This window comes from Oryzias latipes, chromosome 7 (genome assembly GCF_002234675.1).
Source record: "Oryzias latipes chromosome 7, ASM223467v1".
Lineage (NCBI taxonomy): Eukaryota > Metazoa > Chordata > Actinopteri > Beloniformes > Adrianichthyidae > Oryzias > Oryzias latipes.
In genome coordinates, this window is record NC_019865.2 from 17,209,924 (window position 1) to 17,225,998 (window position 16,075).

Genomic DNA, 16,075 nt, shown 5'->3' on the forward strand with positions numbered 1-16,075 from the left:
GTCATTGCAAACAAAGGGTTTTCAACCAAATATTAGTAATGACCATTTTGTTTTCAGTGATTTCACTTACGTCCAATTACTTACGAGCCCATGAAATGAAGGGATTGTGTTAAAAAATGCTTTAGTTTTTCACATTTTTAGGTAATCTCTTTGTTCAACCTATGGAATAAAAAGCTGAAAGTCTGCACTTCAATGACATCTGAGTTGTTTTATTTAAAATTCAGTGTGGTAATGTACAGAAACTAAATTAGAAAAAAATGTGTTTCTGTCCAAATATTTATGGTCCTGACTGTATATACAGAATGTTATGTAAAAGTGTAAAAACACGCACTGGCTCAAGTAAAAAACACACAAAGGCAGAACACTTGCAGATGTCTATACTTCATGGAGGAGTTTTTTTTTGTTTGTTTTTTTTTAAGTTTTTTGGTAGCTTGTAAATCCCTGGAGCCTCTGAATATGCTCATCTCAAAATTGTACATTTTTTTAATAAGATCTGCCATCTTTTCAATGTTTTCTAATTATTGTGATGCTGTTTCTCCATATTAGTAGCTTAAGTTTTAATGACTTTTACTAATGTTAATTACAACAAAAAAAAACACTGATTTTGCAGACAGAAACCTGAACATAACTTCAATTGATCATCCACATGAAACAAGCAACGATCGAAAGAACAAGCTGATTCCAATCCTTCCAAGGGTCTTTCAGTACATCACATGAAGTCCTCCTTCCTCATTACTAGCTCCTCATCTCCCGCTCCCCAGCTGTCAGGCCCATTCAGTTTCTCTGACAACAGGGTTGGTGTCAGGGCCGCACTCGTCAGTAATGAGGCATGAATTTAGAGGCACAGTTTCACCCAAATCCTGTCCTCCCACACAACCCTGAGGCATCAAAGGAAGCTGTAGAATATTTGTTCCTGCTGTGAACCCTGACAGCTTTTGTGCCAGAGCCCGTGACGCCATCCTGAGCCCTCCAGCTCTTTTTCTTCTGGTTGAACCAGAGGCAGTTCGTTGAGCTCCAGCCAGTTCTGTTAGAAAACCCAGACTCTGCGATGGAAGGCTGTACACGTGCAGGCCGCGGAAAAGCTGTGGCAGTGGCCTGAAGCTACCCGGAGGCTCAGGTGGAAGGGATTCAAACTGCACCAGCATGAACCTTTCACCAGCTCGGCCTTGTAAGCAGTCAGCTAGTATACAGCTCAGTGAAGCTCCAAAAACATCTGCATGGTGACATGAAGTGGGGGAGCTTCCTGCTGGGTTCTCCTCCTTACTTCTGTTAATCTCCGTTGGAGTGCTTCTGCTGCAGCTTAGGGCTCCCCATTCTTCAGCTCTGGTCCAAGTCACCTGCGTCAGGACTAGTACTACTTTGCCCCCTTGCCTTTGCAGGCGGTCCAAGCGGGAGTGAAGCCACGGCACAGGGCCAAGGATGCTGAGTTCCGCCTGGCTCCACAGGTCCAGAGAAACGGTGAAGCCCAGAGCCTGCAGAGATGAGCCCAGCTGACACAGCAGACCCGGCAGATCCTGCTCATTTTCATCGGGGGGGTACAGCAGAACCACGTGGCCACCACCCACAGCACCTGGCACAGAAAAAAACTGATTAGATTTATCGCAAAAATTTAACTACAAATAAAACCTGTGATTGAACATAAAAAGCATCACAAAAATGATGTTAAAAAAGCAACTTTTAAACACGTAAGTTAACTGATTCAGAAACAGGGAAGGATGTAGTAAAATACAAAGCAAAATGTCTAAATAACACTATTAGGAGCAGACATTTACTGTACATCTAAATATGTTACACTTTGTAAGGTTGACAGAAATAATCATGAACACAGAATAAACAAATGTGAAGTGAGAGGCTCCTTCACCTTTTTTTAAAAGAGCAAATTGCAAATTGCTGAATGTAAAATACCTTTTTATATTCTAAACTTGTTTTTATAAAGTATCATAAAACTGAACTGAATATTTTAATAAAGAAAATGTTATCTGTCATTGCAGTTCAATGGCTGTTCGACCTCCCAACCCTACAAGTTATACACATTTTCATTTTTTTCTGAATAACCCTCCGGCCGTATATGGGTCAGATTTGATTGATTTACAACCTAAAACCCTTATAAATATTGTGTTTTACACCTGATTGCCACACTTGAGTAATGATCACTTCTTTCATTTATTTTGTTCCTGTCCCTCACGTAAACCAACTTCCAGATAAAATAGTGTTTAATGTCTTCCTACAGAACGGACTGCGTGAACCACATCTTCCAGATCAGGGGTGCTCATTATGTCGAAGGATGTGACGGTAGATCGCAGGCCATCAAAGATGACATAACAAAAAAATAAATATATATTTTGAGAAAACAAATCGTCAGCTAACCCTCACGGTGTAATGCGTCACTTGATTGACATGAAGAACGGCCAATTGAACATCTTCTGAAACATTAGTCCCTATGTTAAATAACATGAGTGCACTTTTTTCTTTCTTTCTTTCTTCTCCTGGCACGCAGCGGGGCTTTTGCTGGCCCTGGCAGAGTTCCACTTTGGCCCGCATGAGCGTTTATTGAGACCCAGGGCCGGCCCACATGCGTCCTCAATTGGAAGTGAGTCCAAGTCGCCCATCTGACCCAGCTGTCCTACCACGGCACCTGCTACCGGGTACTTGGTTCCCGCTCGAGGGATCGGAGTCCACTTGGGCAGCATTGTCCACGCGAACGTGCTTCTCAAGCCCTGTCCGCGGACAAGGAACCACTGTTTGCTCCACCGTGGTTAAACCAGCCGCGCCTTAGAAATGTCATGCGTTCCCCCATAACACGGTTTGAAGCAGTGTGTGAAACGCGATTGTCACTGATTTCTGTTTTCATAATGAAATGCCTTATCTGTTCTAATTATGTATCACTACAAAAAAAAAAATGAGAGCAGTGAAAACACAATGGTCAGTTTAGACCAGAAGCGCTTTAGTAAGGGGGCATAGGGTGAACACGACCAAAGGGTGGAGCTTAACCTCTGCACCTACTCTAATAAAGTTAGTCATTTTTCTGTAAATCTACCAATGTATTGCATAGTTTGATTCCCAAGTTTGATGTGTCCTCGGGCTAGCAAGGTAATCTGCTTATCTCTTGATGTAAAAGACAAACATTGACAGTTCCTATGATGATGAGCGAGTTAGTAAAATGTAAGCCTTTAGAGAGACAAGAGACAGGATGAATGCTGTCCACATGTCTGTTTTAGATGCATTTTCCTAATGTGCAATGCAGAGTAAAACGTTTCAGCACAAATGCATTGGCAGTGAAGTTTTGATCTTTTAATGTGTAGAGTTCCTTTCATATGGCTTCCTAAATGTAATGTGTCTACTCAGTGTGGAACCAAGACCAGATAGAAGTTTCTCCTACCTTTCACATCATCTTCTTTCAACCATTTCCAAACGTACCCTAAAACAAACAACAAAGTTCCCCTTTTTGTCATTTGAAAAGGACTCTTTTTAATTACTCTGAGTAAACGACTTACCTTTCAGGATGCCTTGTGCAATGTAAGCTCCAAGTATGGCTAAACACATGAGTGGAAATCCAATGAGCAGAGGAAGGATCCATCTCACCCGAGATTCTGGGGGAAAAAATTTAACTTTACAGCAAACAAACGATTTTCTGAAAACAATCCTTGGGCGTTGTGTTTTTAAAGATAATATAGGTTTAGAATATAACTCCTGAATCATTTTTCAAAAATTGTTAGCAAATGGTGTGAACAATAATTAATAGTCTTACTTGAAAATGGACACTGGGGTTCAAAGTTTGACTCCACTCCATGTATCTTCATCTAAAGAAAATCACATATAAAAAGAAGGCAAAAGCTAGTATGTTTACTTTGAGCGGAAGTTGAATTTTGTAACACATAATAAATGATCCTTTAATGTTACCTGAACACAGATCAGAGGTTGGCGAGACACATTGAAGTCCCCTACTTGCTAGAAAAAAAGGAAAGGAACAAAAAAAAGAAATCTATGAAAATAAATACTCTAAATACACAGTTGCTGGTCAGAAAACTAGCTCACAGTTTATTCTGAAGTTAAAAACTAAATTTTGTTTACAACAAATTTTCATCCTAGTTTAATTTGTTATTTTTAACTGCTGCAAAAAAAGATGTCATTCCTATGTCTTGTTTTTTTAGTCATACATGATCATTAAAAACAAGTTTGTTTGGTTGTTGGTGTATTGTGCAATAACTTCTTGGTTATAGGTTAACTGTCTTTGAATTTAGTGTCAGTAAAGTAACTCTGCTTTGAGCAAAACATAATGCGTTCAGTGTACACATTCAGAAATCTGCAACTCTTAGTTCTTTTGAAAATAAAATATGGCTGTATGGTTACCATACTGAATGCTTTTCTTTATTTTTTAAACACCATGCGAATCCTCCCTCTTACCCAGTGTGCACCACGTCCAGCCGTCCAACCGCCCCCAAGCTTCTGTCTGGAGCCAATCAGTTCCTTACAGTGACCTCCTTCAAAGTCTTTAGTGCAGAGCCACAGGTCTGCCTCCAGGACACAGGGAGATGTGACATTCCAAGTCAGGGCTGTGCCTCTGTCTCTTACCTGAGACTCCACCACAGCCAGAGACACATGTGGCAGCATTCTTTTAAGGGCATCTAGCAAAAGAAACAGTGCTTAGCTGAACAGCTGTAAATAAGCCAAACTGAACTTGACATGAGAATGTGCAACTCATGTACCTGGATCCCTCTCAAAAGGGCAATACTTTCGTCTCACGTCTTTTCCCTTCCACCACAGCTGCAAACAGATACTCTTGTTTTTTTCGGTTTAAAAAAAAAGTGATATATTGCTTCACGTCTTGTCAGTTAACGTGTCAGCTACCTCAAAGCACAAGCATGGTGCAATGTCATCGGATGTTATCGTCATCTCACTCTCGCCTTCGGGCTGAGAAAGATGGCACAAAAGTGTTAAGACAGCCCTGCAGATGCAGCATAATGTCTGAACAGTTTAGCTCCAACTTACCCAAATGAGACCCAATTTATTCCAAAGCATCTGCACGGAGGGTTCTTCCTTTTCGGAATTAGTGTTTTTCAGTTGCAGTCGGATTTGATTTCGGTCATGCTCACACACCACTACAATGCGGGGAGCTGAGACAGACATATTACACAGTCATTTTTCAATTTGCATTCAATTCTGTTTATCTATGAATGCCAATTCATAACCCAATTCAACTCAAAGTGCTACAAAAATTAAGGAAAAACAGAAAAAAAGACCAATATTTTATTTTTTCTACAATGTTTAAAAGTCAGTTTGTTCCACATTGGTTGGGATTTTTATTATTCCATTTGGGTTGGGGCCAGACAAAAAAATCAACATACATTTTAGCCTAATTGAATTTTAATCTAAATAAGGGATCAAGATTTACTGCAAGGAATCTGCAGTAGCAACATTGTCATGGCAAAATAAATATAAAAAACGAAAACTTTGCATTAGTGCTCATGATCTATGTTGATTAAGACACACATGGAATGTCTGTTCAATTGAGGTTCCATTTTTTCAATTAAAAGACTTGATGAGGATTTTTCAGAGAGATATAGATAGAAATCAACTTTTCCAAACCCCTATTCTCTAAGAACACCCACAGGTCCCAATCATGTTATACAAAAGATGATGAATTTGTTCAAAAATAGGTGTCCATTTTTTAGAATGCTGCTGTTTAGGGTTATTTTAACACAAGTTGTACATCACAGCCACCTGGAAAAAAATTATATTTCATTACTGCAAATGAATCTGCACTCCTACCTTCACATAAAGTGATATTCTCACTGAGGTTCATGGAACAAACTGAAAAGAAAAAAAGCAGGAAATGTTCAATGTAAATATCGATTTTGTTTTATTTTTATCAAGTTTCCACACTTACCTTCTTCTAACGGTGGAATTGTGATATTCTGGACAAAGTACATGTTCTTGGATTGTGCAACCACCACAACATTAATGCCAAAATCCACTTGCTCTGTCAGTAGCAGCTGCATATGTAGGAAATGTAATCATTCCATGAACTCTTTACATTATTTCCACAGTGGTTTACAAAAGTCAAACAAACATTACAAGTGCTTGTGGAAGAAAATTACTTTGTTTAAAAATAGCACACAGCAAAACCCAATCTTGTTTTTTTTTAAATGATTCACATGTACACTCACTGGCCATTATTAGGCACATTTGTCCAGCTGCTCATTAAAACAAATTTCTAATCAGCCAATCACATGGCAGCAACTTGATGCATTTAGGCATGTAGACATGGTCAAGACCATATGCTGCAGTTCAAACCGAGCATCACAATGGGGAAGAAAGGTGACTTCAGTGACTATGAATGTGACGTGGTTGTTGGTATCAGATAAGCTGGTCTCAGGATTTCAGAAACTGCTGGTCTGCTGGGATTTTAACCCACAACCATCTCTAGGGTTTACAGAGAATGGTCCAAAAACGGACAGACAAACAGTTTGGCAACATGGATGTGAAGCCGACAAATCTGCAGCAACCGTGTGATGCTGTCATGCCAATATGGACCTAACTCTCTGAGGAATGTTTCCAGTACCTTGCTGAATCTATGCCACCAAGAACTAGGGGAGTTCTGAAGGCAGAAATGGGGTCCAACCTGGTAATAGATAAAGTGGCCAGTGAGTGTAGTTTCAAATGTATTCAACTATGTCAGGTCACATCAATCTTTCATTTATGTCAGTTACTTGTTAGTTTCTTTTTCTGATAGAGGTTTTTGAGTAATTATTAAATCTTCCAGGTTAAGGTGCTAAAGGCACATCATTCAGCTGAATGAAAGAAAAGAGAAAATAATATTTTACCTTAAGAGGGTTCTGGATGGATGATTGGTTTGGTATCGCTTGCGCTGGTTTGAACCGAATTGCCCTGCAGACAGTTGTGGCAACTGAGTTGAGGCACACCTTCACCAAAACTGTAATGAGGGGAGCAAAAGAAAAGACGTGCGACAAGGTGGGTTGTTTTGTTTTTTTCAGATCGAGTCCAATTTCTGTTCAGTAAGAATGTTCAAACTAGCCACTTCTTTCTAAAACTTTCATTTTTCATACCTCTTTCTTCATTGTCATCACCTGACCCCTCAGAAATGTCCTTTAAAACATCTTCCTCTGCAAAGACATGTAGAAATGTTTTAAAGATTACTTTAAAAAAAGTTGTTTTGAAACAGTGACAAGCAAAGAAAGGAATTTAGCAACCACAAAACCCAAGTTCTTATAATGTAATTAAAGGCAAAGCAGAAATAAAAAATAAAAAAACTCTGTTATTTAGGAGTATAAATGAGGCTATTAGCAGAGATTTAAAGTGAAACTAAAAGTTTCCACTCTGTAATTTTAAGCCACAATGTCAAAGATGATGGATACCTTGGAGGGTGAGGTCAATTAGCAGGCAGGGTTTATAGTTTTGCGTTGCTGAACGGCAAAGAGCAGCTTTCAGCTCCATTTCAGCCACATCCAGCGCAGAGTTTGGATCAGGCAATGCAACAGAAAACTGGTTTTCTGCAGAATGAAAGACTTCTGCATTAGACAAACATGTCATTGTGAAAACATAATCAATATTTTGTGGATATGCAGCACTAATCATAAGTTACCTGATTCTAAACTGCAGTGAATGAGGCCCTGCAGAAAAGAAATGTTGAAAGGATTTCATTGACTCATCATTTTTGTTCATATTCCAGTCTTCTCATTCAAGTACCATAAACTTAATCCATTCTTTTTTAAACATTACATTAAAAATGTTTTTTTCAGCTCAAGCATAAGAACCTACAAACAGAACAGAAAGTCTGTTTTAATTTTCATTAAATGCAAATTGCAAACTGTGTTGTCAACACACCATGTACACTTTTATGTTTCGCGGCCATGGGGCGTGTCGCATTTTTGGGTATTTTGAAAAACAGCCAGAGAAATACAAACAGGAGAGCTTTCACAATGGTTCCCTTTCATTGAAACCTTCGTGTCAGCTGCCAGCCCCAAATCCACGGTGACAGACCCTTAAGTCCCCTTCCCACTGAGGAACTTTTATTTGTAAAATTCCGTTTCTGGGTCCTGGCAGCTGCAGTTTTAAATAAAAACAGTAAAAGCCTAGTTTTTTTTTTTTAACAGAGCCAAAGTCCTAAAATGACCCCCTGTAAGCAAATGTTTCATGCAAAAGAGGAAGCAACTCATGAACACATTCGTGCAAAGAAACATAAGGGCTTGTGACGATCCTATACTATGCCAAATCCCTCTAAAAAAGTTGGTTGTTTTTTTTTCAGAAGAGAGCTGAAATGTACAAAAATAAAATTGTTTCATGGGTCAAAGGGGTCAGGATCTTAAAGTGAAAATCTCGAACACGGAGATTCAGATCTTTACATCACTGCAAACCCATTTAGAGCATCTTTTGACACTTTAATTAGTCTTATGTGTACAAGTGCAGACAAAGAGACATAAACAAATGTTCACTATATCCCATTAGATGCACTCACATCCTCAAAGTTTGCTTCTTGTTTTGAATTTCTTAACTTACATGTGTCTTAAGAGAAAAGCTGCTTCTGGTTCTAAAGACTTTTCTCATTTTTACTCTGTTTTTGAAATCACATGTGGATTTCTTTTTTTATTTCAAAGGCTTATTTTTATTTAATGTTTTAACCCTCTGTCATACATTAATGCTCCTGCACTGTTAGGTACAGACCCCCTAAAGTGACATAGAATTCAGTACCGGTTTCTCGTGCGCTCGAGAAACAATCTGGTGCACCATTGACTGTTTAAGACTTGAACCAAGTAAGTGTAATGTCATCCATAGTAAACTGTTCACTTCCGGCTCACCGAAATAAAGCCAATTCAGTCGTCATTTTTCCACGATACGTTAGTAAGCAGTTGGTCTGAATCAACGTTTCAATGGCCAATCAGGAGTGAGTTTGTTGGAAGTCTACACCTCTACCGCCGAAAGTGGGCCTGGGAAAATTTGTCAAACTAAGGTTTCGAGGTTAGCATCAAACGCTTTTAACGAGGCATCTGATGGGCCAGTTTATAACTTGAATAACTTGCAATAAAAAAAAAAGATGAAATAAATTAGGATTAACAAGAATGTGTTAAAAAAAAGGTAGCAGAGCAAGAACGGTTGTTCAGACAAACATAGTGGCTGAATAATAGCTGTTTATTTTTCTTCTTCTTGGAGCCAGCAGGTACTTCGTATCTGGAATGCCAGGGGGGAGGAGTTACTCAGTCCAGTTTTCAAAAACAGTCAATGGTGCACATAAGAAACTAAGTGGTCATTTGCACAGGAAACCTTTTCAGTCAGTTACCTGAAAATGACATTACGTGAGGCGCTTTTTATTTTACTTTCTGACCTGCCTACAAAAACCTTGCAGCTTTGCTCGCTCAGACTCACGGTTATGTCATCCCTGAACGTCACCAAAAGCGAGTTCTAAAGTCATGTGGTTTGTTTCAGCAAGATGATACACCAGCTTTGATCAACTGGCGCGCTTGCACATGATTTTCTGTCTCGTGCGCATGAGAAACCTGTCCCTAATTTTTTTTTAACTTTTATGACCCTTTAGATTTATTTCGGAATTTGATGCTCAGCCCTAGTCCATCCACTCCCTTTGAGTACAGGCATGTTTGCATTCTTAGAATTTGCATACTGCATATGGCACAACATGTTCACTCAGTAGATGAACATGTCAACTACTGAGTGAAATATTGAGGAAAATATAGAGAACGTTAAGAGTGCCTTTTCTACAACCCATAAAGCTGAGGTTGCTCATAAAAATGTTTGGGGATTAACAGCAAAACATTGAGTGACTCTGTTGCAATAACTGCTAATGCCTGTGGGTCACAGAATGAAAAATCTCAGAGGAACAGTAAAAGATTTTTTGTGCTTTGTTAAAACCAAAAGCTTTTGTTTCCCAAATTCTGAAACTTTGCATTCATGATTTGCTGACATCTAAGTGAATTTTTATCCAAGTAATCGTTTTATTTTGATGACCAAATTATATTACCATGGTTAACTACTGATTTGAGGAGCTTGAAATGCAGCTGTGAGTTCCAAAGCTACAGATATTGGCAGGTCTAATGACTGCAGGTAAAAATATATCCATTTTTTAATGTTTTTTATTTTGACTTGTAACAGTAAACTGAATTAAAAAAAAATATTTCATGTAAATATTACACGACAGTTTGAAAATACGCAGGTTTTGCTGCTCCATTTAGTTATCTGAAGCAAACTACCTTGGAAATGGAGCAATGAGATAAGGTGTCTTTCCTGGACACAACAGTTAATAAATAATGGGCATTAAACTCGTATCAGCGTGTGTGTGAATGTGTAGAAATTCATGTCGCTGAAGTTGTGTTAAAAACCCAACACCTGACTGAAAATACTCATATTAACATATTTATTGCACCAAAATCATGTAGAAAGTGGTCTCACTTTATCAATGCTACAAAGTCAATGCTTTGTTATGTAGTAAAAAAATACACTCATTCAGTCTTCGTGTAAATATTCATTTTTGTTGTTGACAGAAAAATACAAAAATAACTTCTCTGTATCATTCAAACCACGTGCCAATAATCACATACTTTCTGTCTGAATTTCATAACTTAATTACAACCAAATTGGATATTTTGTAGGTTACGTTCCTCGTTGTTTCTCAAGCTTCATACTTGCTGCAGCAGGCAATTTGCAAGCATTTCTTTACTTAATGTGGCCACTTTTAAAAAATGCAGAAGAAAGCTGAGGAATGCACCAGTAGAACATAGAAAATAAACTTAGGAAGACCTCAAACATCCTGTCGTAACAGGACCAACTGATCAACGGTTTCAGTTCAGTTTTAATACAAACGAACTAAAGCAGTCACTTCTACCCACTTCACTTAAGGAGAAAAAAGCCAATAATTAGTTTTAGTACATTAGTAGCCTCTTTTTTTGTTTATCGAGCACAGAACTTGTAATTGAAACAAGATCCGGCTCTAATACAACATTCCAAATAGTAATTTAATGCCATATTTTTCTAAAGCACAGTCGGGTCAGCACGTCTTTTGGCTTTGTAACAACAAATTTGCATTGCTCTGGACAAAAGCCAGTTAGACTTTATGTTGACCCCTCTGAAGCACGCCTGGAGCACGCAATTCTTCTAGATAGAAACTTCTGTCAGAACCCTAATGTTTTCCAATCACCACTTAATACTGGAGTGCGTAGTGCCTGCTCAGCCTCTTCTCCTGTCAGCTAATTTAACTAGCGGGGGATCAGCTGGCAGGTCATGTCTCTAAAAAAACAAAACAAAAAAAAAGGTGTTCGATTTGACAAGACAAAGGATCAGATAATAAACCTGACACTTGAAAACTGAACTAAGCGCGTTCTGCTGCCAAATCCGCACAAAACCCCAACAGGCTTCGACTTGATGAAATATGACAAGCTCAGAAATACAACTATTTTCTGAATTAAAATTTTTCAAAGATAAATCCCAACCTTCCAGGTGAGCATTGTGTTGCCCAGTGGAACAATGAACACCTCAGGTGATGCTTTCAAACACCTCACTCAGTTTTGCACTTCTACCAATGGGCAAAAATGATCAAACAGCAATTGGGAGCCTGTTTGGGGACATTTGAGTTTCAACATCATTCAACAACAATGAGACATCTCTCCAAATACCTAAACTGTAAAAACAAGGGATGAACTGCCTTAAACTGAACCATCAAATGGTTTAACAAAAAATGAATCAGCTTTAGGCACCACACCTAATGAAATATTTTGAACATTTTTGTTAAAAGTCTTGGTTAAACTATTTCAAGTACAGGTTGAAAAATGTAAAAAAGCACTGAAATGTACTGCAGAGGTGATGTTATAAATACTTTTAACTATGATAAAGGGATGCCCCATTTGTTTTTTTTGTTTTGTTTTTTTAAGATACTAGCCTATTTGGGTTTTTTGTTATGGTTTTTAAATCCAGTGGCTGCTGCACATTTTCTATTTATTGTAAATCTATTTTTTAGTTTGAGATGGGTCTGGTATTATTTTGTAGACCTTTACCACTTTGCTGGATTGAAACCCACAACCCCTATACCACTACAAGTTTAATGTCTTAATTTAAAAAGTTTTTAATTGAAAACAAACTCCAAGAAACTACTAATAAGTCTGATAACAGTATTTTTAAGCTAGTTAAGTAGAAAGAGACAAATTATTGAAAACCTTCTTCAAAAACAACAAGGCAGTCCTCCCGAATCATGGAGCAAAACAACCACACAGCATGACACTTCCACCACCATGTTTCACAATGAGCTTTAACAGTCAGTGTAAAGCTTTTTTTCCAAGGAAGACCAGCAACTATGTGTCAAAAATCTTTGACTAAAGTTTATTGCTCTGATTCTAAAATAATAGTAATAATAATATAATAATAATAATAAAAAGTATTTTTTTCTTTCTAAAGTTTTATGTTCTTTTCTTAAAAAAGTCAAGGCAAGAGTTGTTTTAGCGGCAGTTACTCACTAAGTGGCTGTATATCCTTGATGTCATATGTCGTTTTTCCCCCTTTGAGATGGCATTAGATATGAACCTTCAATTGAAAATAAACTACAGTTCCAAAGTATTTAGGCATGGAATTTACTGGAAGCAGTAGTTTCTTAACCCTCTCTTATGACAAACAGTGACATTCCTGATTCCCACATGGCAGTCTCTGGCAGCATGTTGGCTCATGCAAAACTATATTTAGGCACGGGCAATGGAAAGAACAAGGCACAGTGGAAAAAAGTTCAAAAATACTTTTTTGAACAGAATATCATTATAATGATAAAATTGTGCCTTATTAAAATATTTTTATAAGTATAAAAAAAAAACTACCGGTATTCTATATTTGCTGGTAGAAATTGGATGGTGTGACGTCATCAGCGTTGATGAAGTTACCTGGCTGCAGGTGAGCCCAGGGGGGTCCTGGTCGATGACGTCTAGTGCGTCCGCCACCACAAACAGGCAGAAAGGCAGCAGCGACCACAGCGCGGAAGCGCCGCGCGGACCCGGGAACACGGACATGTCTGCGAGCGAGCCTCTGTTGGTGATCTATCCTCCGCGTATATGACCGTGTTCGGTTCCTCTGCTGCACCTTATTTCCAAGAGCGCTTCCAAGTAGAAAAAAAACCCTGAAACGTCCAATCACTGTTCGGCTCCACGCCCCCTCCGGATGATTGACAGCCTGGGAAGTGCGTGAGTCAACAGCTCAGGTAAAAAGGAATAATCCCTGGCAACAGGTTATGCCCGTCAGGAAGGACTTTCATCTAAATAAAAATCATCAAGTAAACATGATTTAAACCTGAGCAAAGAGACACACAAAGACGATATTTATCTTGTATATTATTTCTTAATCCTTTAAAGACCCACTCCAGCGAAAACCTGTGTTTTAACATGCTCTTGTGGGATTTTTCTGATGATGGAAGACAAAAATAAAGAAACTTAAGCTTAAAATTTACTTTCTGAGTGTTTCTTTATTCAAATCGTTGTGAATCAGGAGCAGACAGAAAAATGTTGTTTAGGAAGCCTACATGAGTAGGTGCTACTGTGTGCAGGCCACAAGCTCCCTGCTCCGCTCCATTTCTGTTTATCCACTTGAAGACAACTAGGTTCATCACCATGAGAGGGGTGAGATAGTGGAAATAGAATGTAAACAAAGGGATGATGGGAAATGAAGACAAGCTTGCTCCCCACCCACAACTTCTAATGGACTCCTGCCGCCATGCAAAAACTGTCATAGAAAACAACATGTTTTCTTTTTTTTTTCTTTTTTGTGTGTGCTAAAAAGGGCATAATAATAATTAAAAGTAGACTGGGAACTATTTTAAATTGGATACAAAATGACTGAAGTGGGAATTTAAAAGTTTTTTACTGCATGTAACATGAATCTGCATGTTGGTTACAAAAAGTGCAATAATGTAAAAAAATATATATTGTTTGATTGTCTCTCATAGTTTTTTTACGTGGATAAAAGAAATGATATGTGCAGTTACTGGGAATGAAACGTGAAAAAAATGACTGTCAAACATTTAAAAGGGAAACAGGTGAGAGGAGGATGTTTACTTCCCTCCAATACTGCACTTTCACAGTTGCACAACTGAATGTCTTTTGTGTCATTACAAAACGCACATGCTAGCCTGTTGGTTTGCTTTGGCAATGAAATGTTTAAAAATGTTGATATTTTATAAATGTATAATAATATATAATAACAACAATAAAAAAAATTCGCCTGTTTCTTCTTCTTCTTTTTTTTTTTTTTTTTTTTTACAAAAACCCTTAACTTCCCTTCTAACTGGGTTAACCTTTGACATAAATGTAATGGTTGAGTTCTCCTTTGACTATTTCAAACACATTTCAACTTCCTGAACATGAAACGTTCGATTTCAACCACATTACTGGAAAGTTTTTTAATTTACAAACACTTCTTTTCTATGTAACACCTTTATGTTTTTAGAGTCAGGGGGTTTACAAGAACCAAAAACCATCTGACACCAAGCAGGAGGTGAGGGGAATTCTGGAGAGGTCCCAATTAATCCCAGAGACAATCACACACTTTCACTCATGTCACTTATTAACTTATTTTAACATAAACCCTATAGCAGTAAACCATTATTATTAGTTTGAGAATTATTATGATATGAGCCATGTCAATGTTAAATCCCAATGGCAAAGAAAGGTAAAAAATTTCCAGTCAAAGCTTGTGTTTGATTACTGAGTTGTTGTTGTTGTTTAAAGACTGAGAAAGAGAGGTCTGGAGCATCATAACCAGCAATAGAATGCTCTTAAAAGTGTGTAAAATGTCATTACACAACCTTATTTGACAATGAACCTCATTCTTAAGTACATATTTACATTATTACTTAATTCTGCACAGTCGTGGGTGGAGAGGGTGTAGCTGACAGCACATGATGGTGGTGTGAGGATGACTATGGTGGTGAGGAAGATGAAGAGAACGAGGGCAGGGCAGAGCAAAAGGAAGCGTGCTGTGTGGCTTTTAAGGAGAATTTAAAGTTGCAGATGAGGAGGTTCTCCCTAATGACTGAACAGTTACACCCAAAGTGATCAGGGAGACGGGGAGGAAGGCACTTGGTGTGTTATCTGGAATGAGGAAAGTAAATACGGAGGCTTGGATGTGGAATGAAGACGTTTAGGAGTTTGTGATAAGGAACTGTTAGCTTAGAAGAAATAGGACACTAAAAGAGAGAAGACAGTAGTGAAGAAAGATGCAAGAACAAGGTGAAGGTGGAGGTGGCAAAGGTAAAAAAAGCGCGTATGAGATTTTCTATGACAAGTTGGATACAATAGAGGAAGACTTAGATCTGTACAACTGAGGAAGAGAGACGAAGATGGGAAAGATGTGCAGCAAGTCAAGAAGATGAAAGACAGCGAAAGAAATGGGTTGACAGGTTCCACAAGTGTGATGGAAAGACGGAAAGAGAACTTTGAGCCAATGAAGGAGAAAAATGAGAACAGAGTAAAAGAGGTGGGTAGACAGGATTTAGCAAAGATCAATAAAAGTGAAGTATGGAAGGAACTGAATAGGATGAAGAGGGCAAAGGCAGCTGATCCTGACAACACACACGTGGAGGTACGGAAGTATTTAGAAGAGGTGGTAGTAGAGTTTCTGACTGGACATTTTAACAAGATCATGGAGAGTGAGAATGCATGGAGGAGGGATCTAAGTGGAACAATGAGCAGAGGTGGAGAAGGACTTTATGTACTTAGAGTCCACAGTTTAGTGCACGAGAGCACCCAAAAAGCAGTTACCTCAGATTCAAAGTTTACCTCACAATTAGTTTTTTATGTATCTGCAGAATAACCTTAATCCTTCTTTACAAATGATATAACTCAGCCTACAAAAACATTCAGACCTACATCACTCAATCATCTTTTTTGTCTGGATTTAGAAGAAAAAGAATGCCATCCAGAATTAAACTTTTAATTTTCTTTCAAAGAATTTTGCTGATGCAGAAACCATGTTTTCTCGAGGTCACAGACTGACGGACAAGCTCCTTTGGTCCAGAATTTGATTCTATGAGTTGTCATGATGTACAGCTACCAAGCAAAAACTAAATCTAATCTAAAGA

General features: G+C 38.3%; 1 protein-coding gene across 1 annotated transcript; it reads right to left on the reverse strand.

Moving 5' to 3' along the window:
- Window positions 1–395: 395 nt before the first annotated feature.
- il17rc (interleukin 17 receptor C) lies at window positions 396–13,397 on the reverse strand. Its single transcript, XM_023956693.1, has 16 exons — window positions 12,888–13,397; window positions 7,604–7,631; window positions 7,377–7,511; window positions 7,068–7,124; window positions 6,825–6,934; window positions 5,888–5,993; window positions 5,770–5,811; window positions 4,990–5,114; window positions 4,849–4,911; window positions 4,707–4,764; window positions 4,405–4,625; window positions 3,901–3,948; window positions 3,749–3,800; window positions 3,495–3,590; window positions 3,380–3,418; window positions 396–1,570 (listed from the first exon to the last, which is right to left on the reverse strand). Exons 1-16 carry the CDS (start codon window positions 13,011–13,013, stop codon window positions 765–767), a joined length of 2,112 nt encoding a protein of 703 aa, XP_023812461.1. The 5' UTR covers window positions 13,014–13,397; the 3' UTR covers window positions 396–764.
- Window positions 13,398–16,075: the final 2,678 nt, after the last annotated feature.

Bases quoted from the DNA above. Each gene is read 5' to 3' on its own strand.
- il17rc (XM_023956693.1), bottom strand. From the start codon at position 13,013: ATGTCCGTGTTCCCGGGTCCGCGCGGCGCTTCCGCGCTGTGGTCGCTG. The intron at 7,125-7,376 runs GTATCCATCATC...ATGTCTTTGCAG, and splicing joins AATTGACCTCACCCTCCAAG to AGGAAGATGTTTTAAAGGAC. The intron at 4,912-4,989 runs GTAAGTTGGAGC...CATCTTTCTCAG, and splicing joins ATAAATTGGGTCTCATTTGG to CCCGAAGGCGAGAGTGAGAT.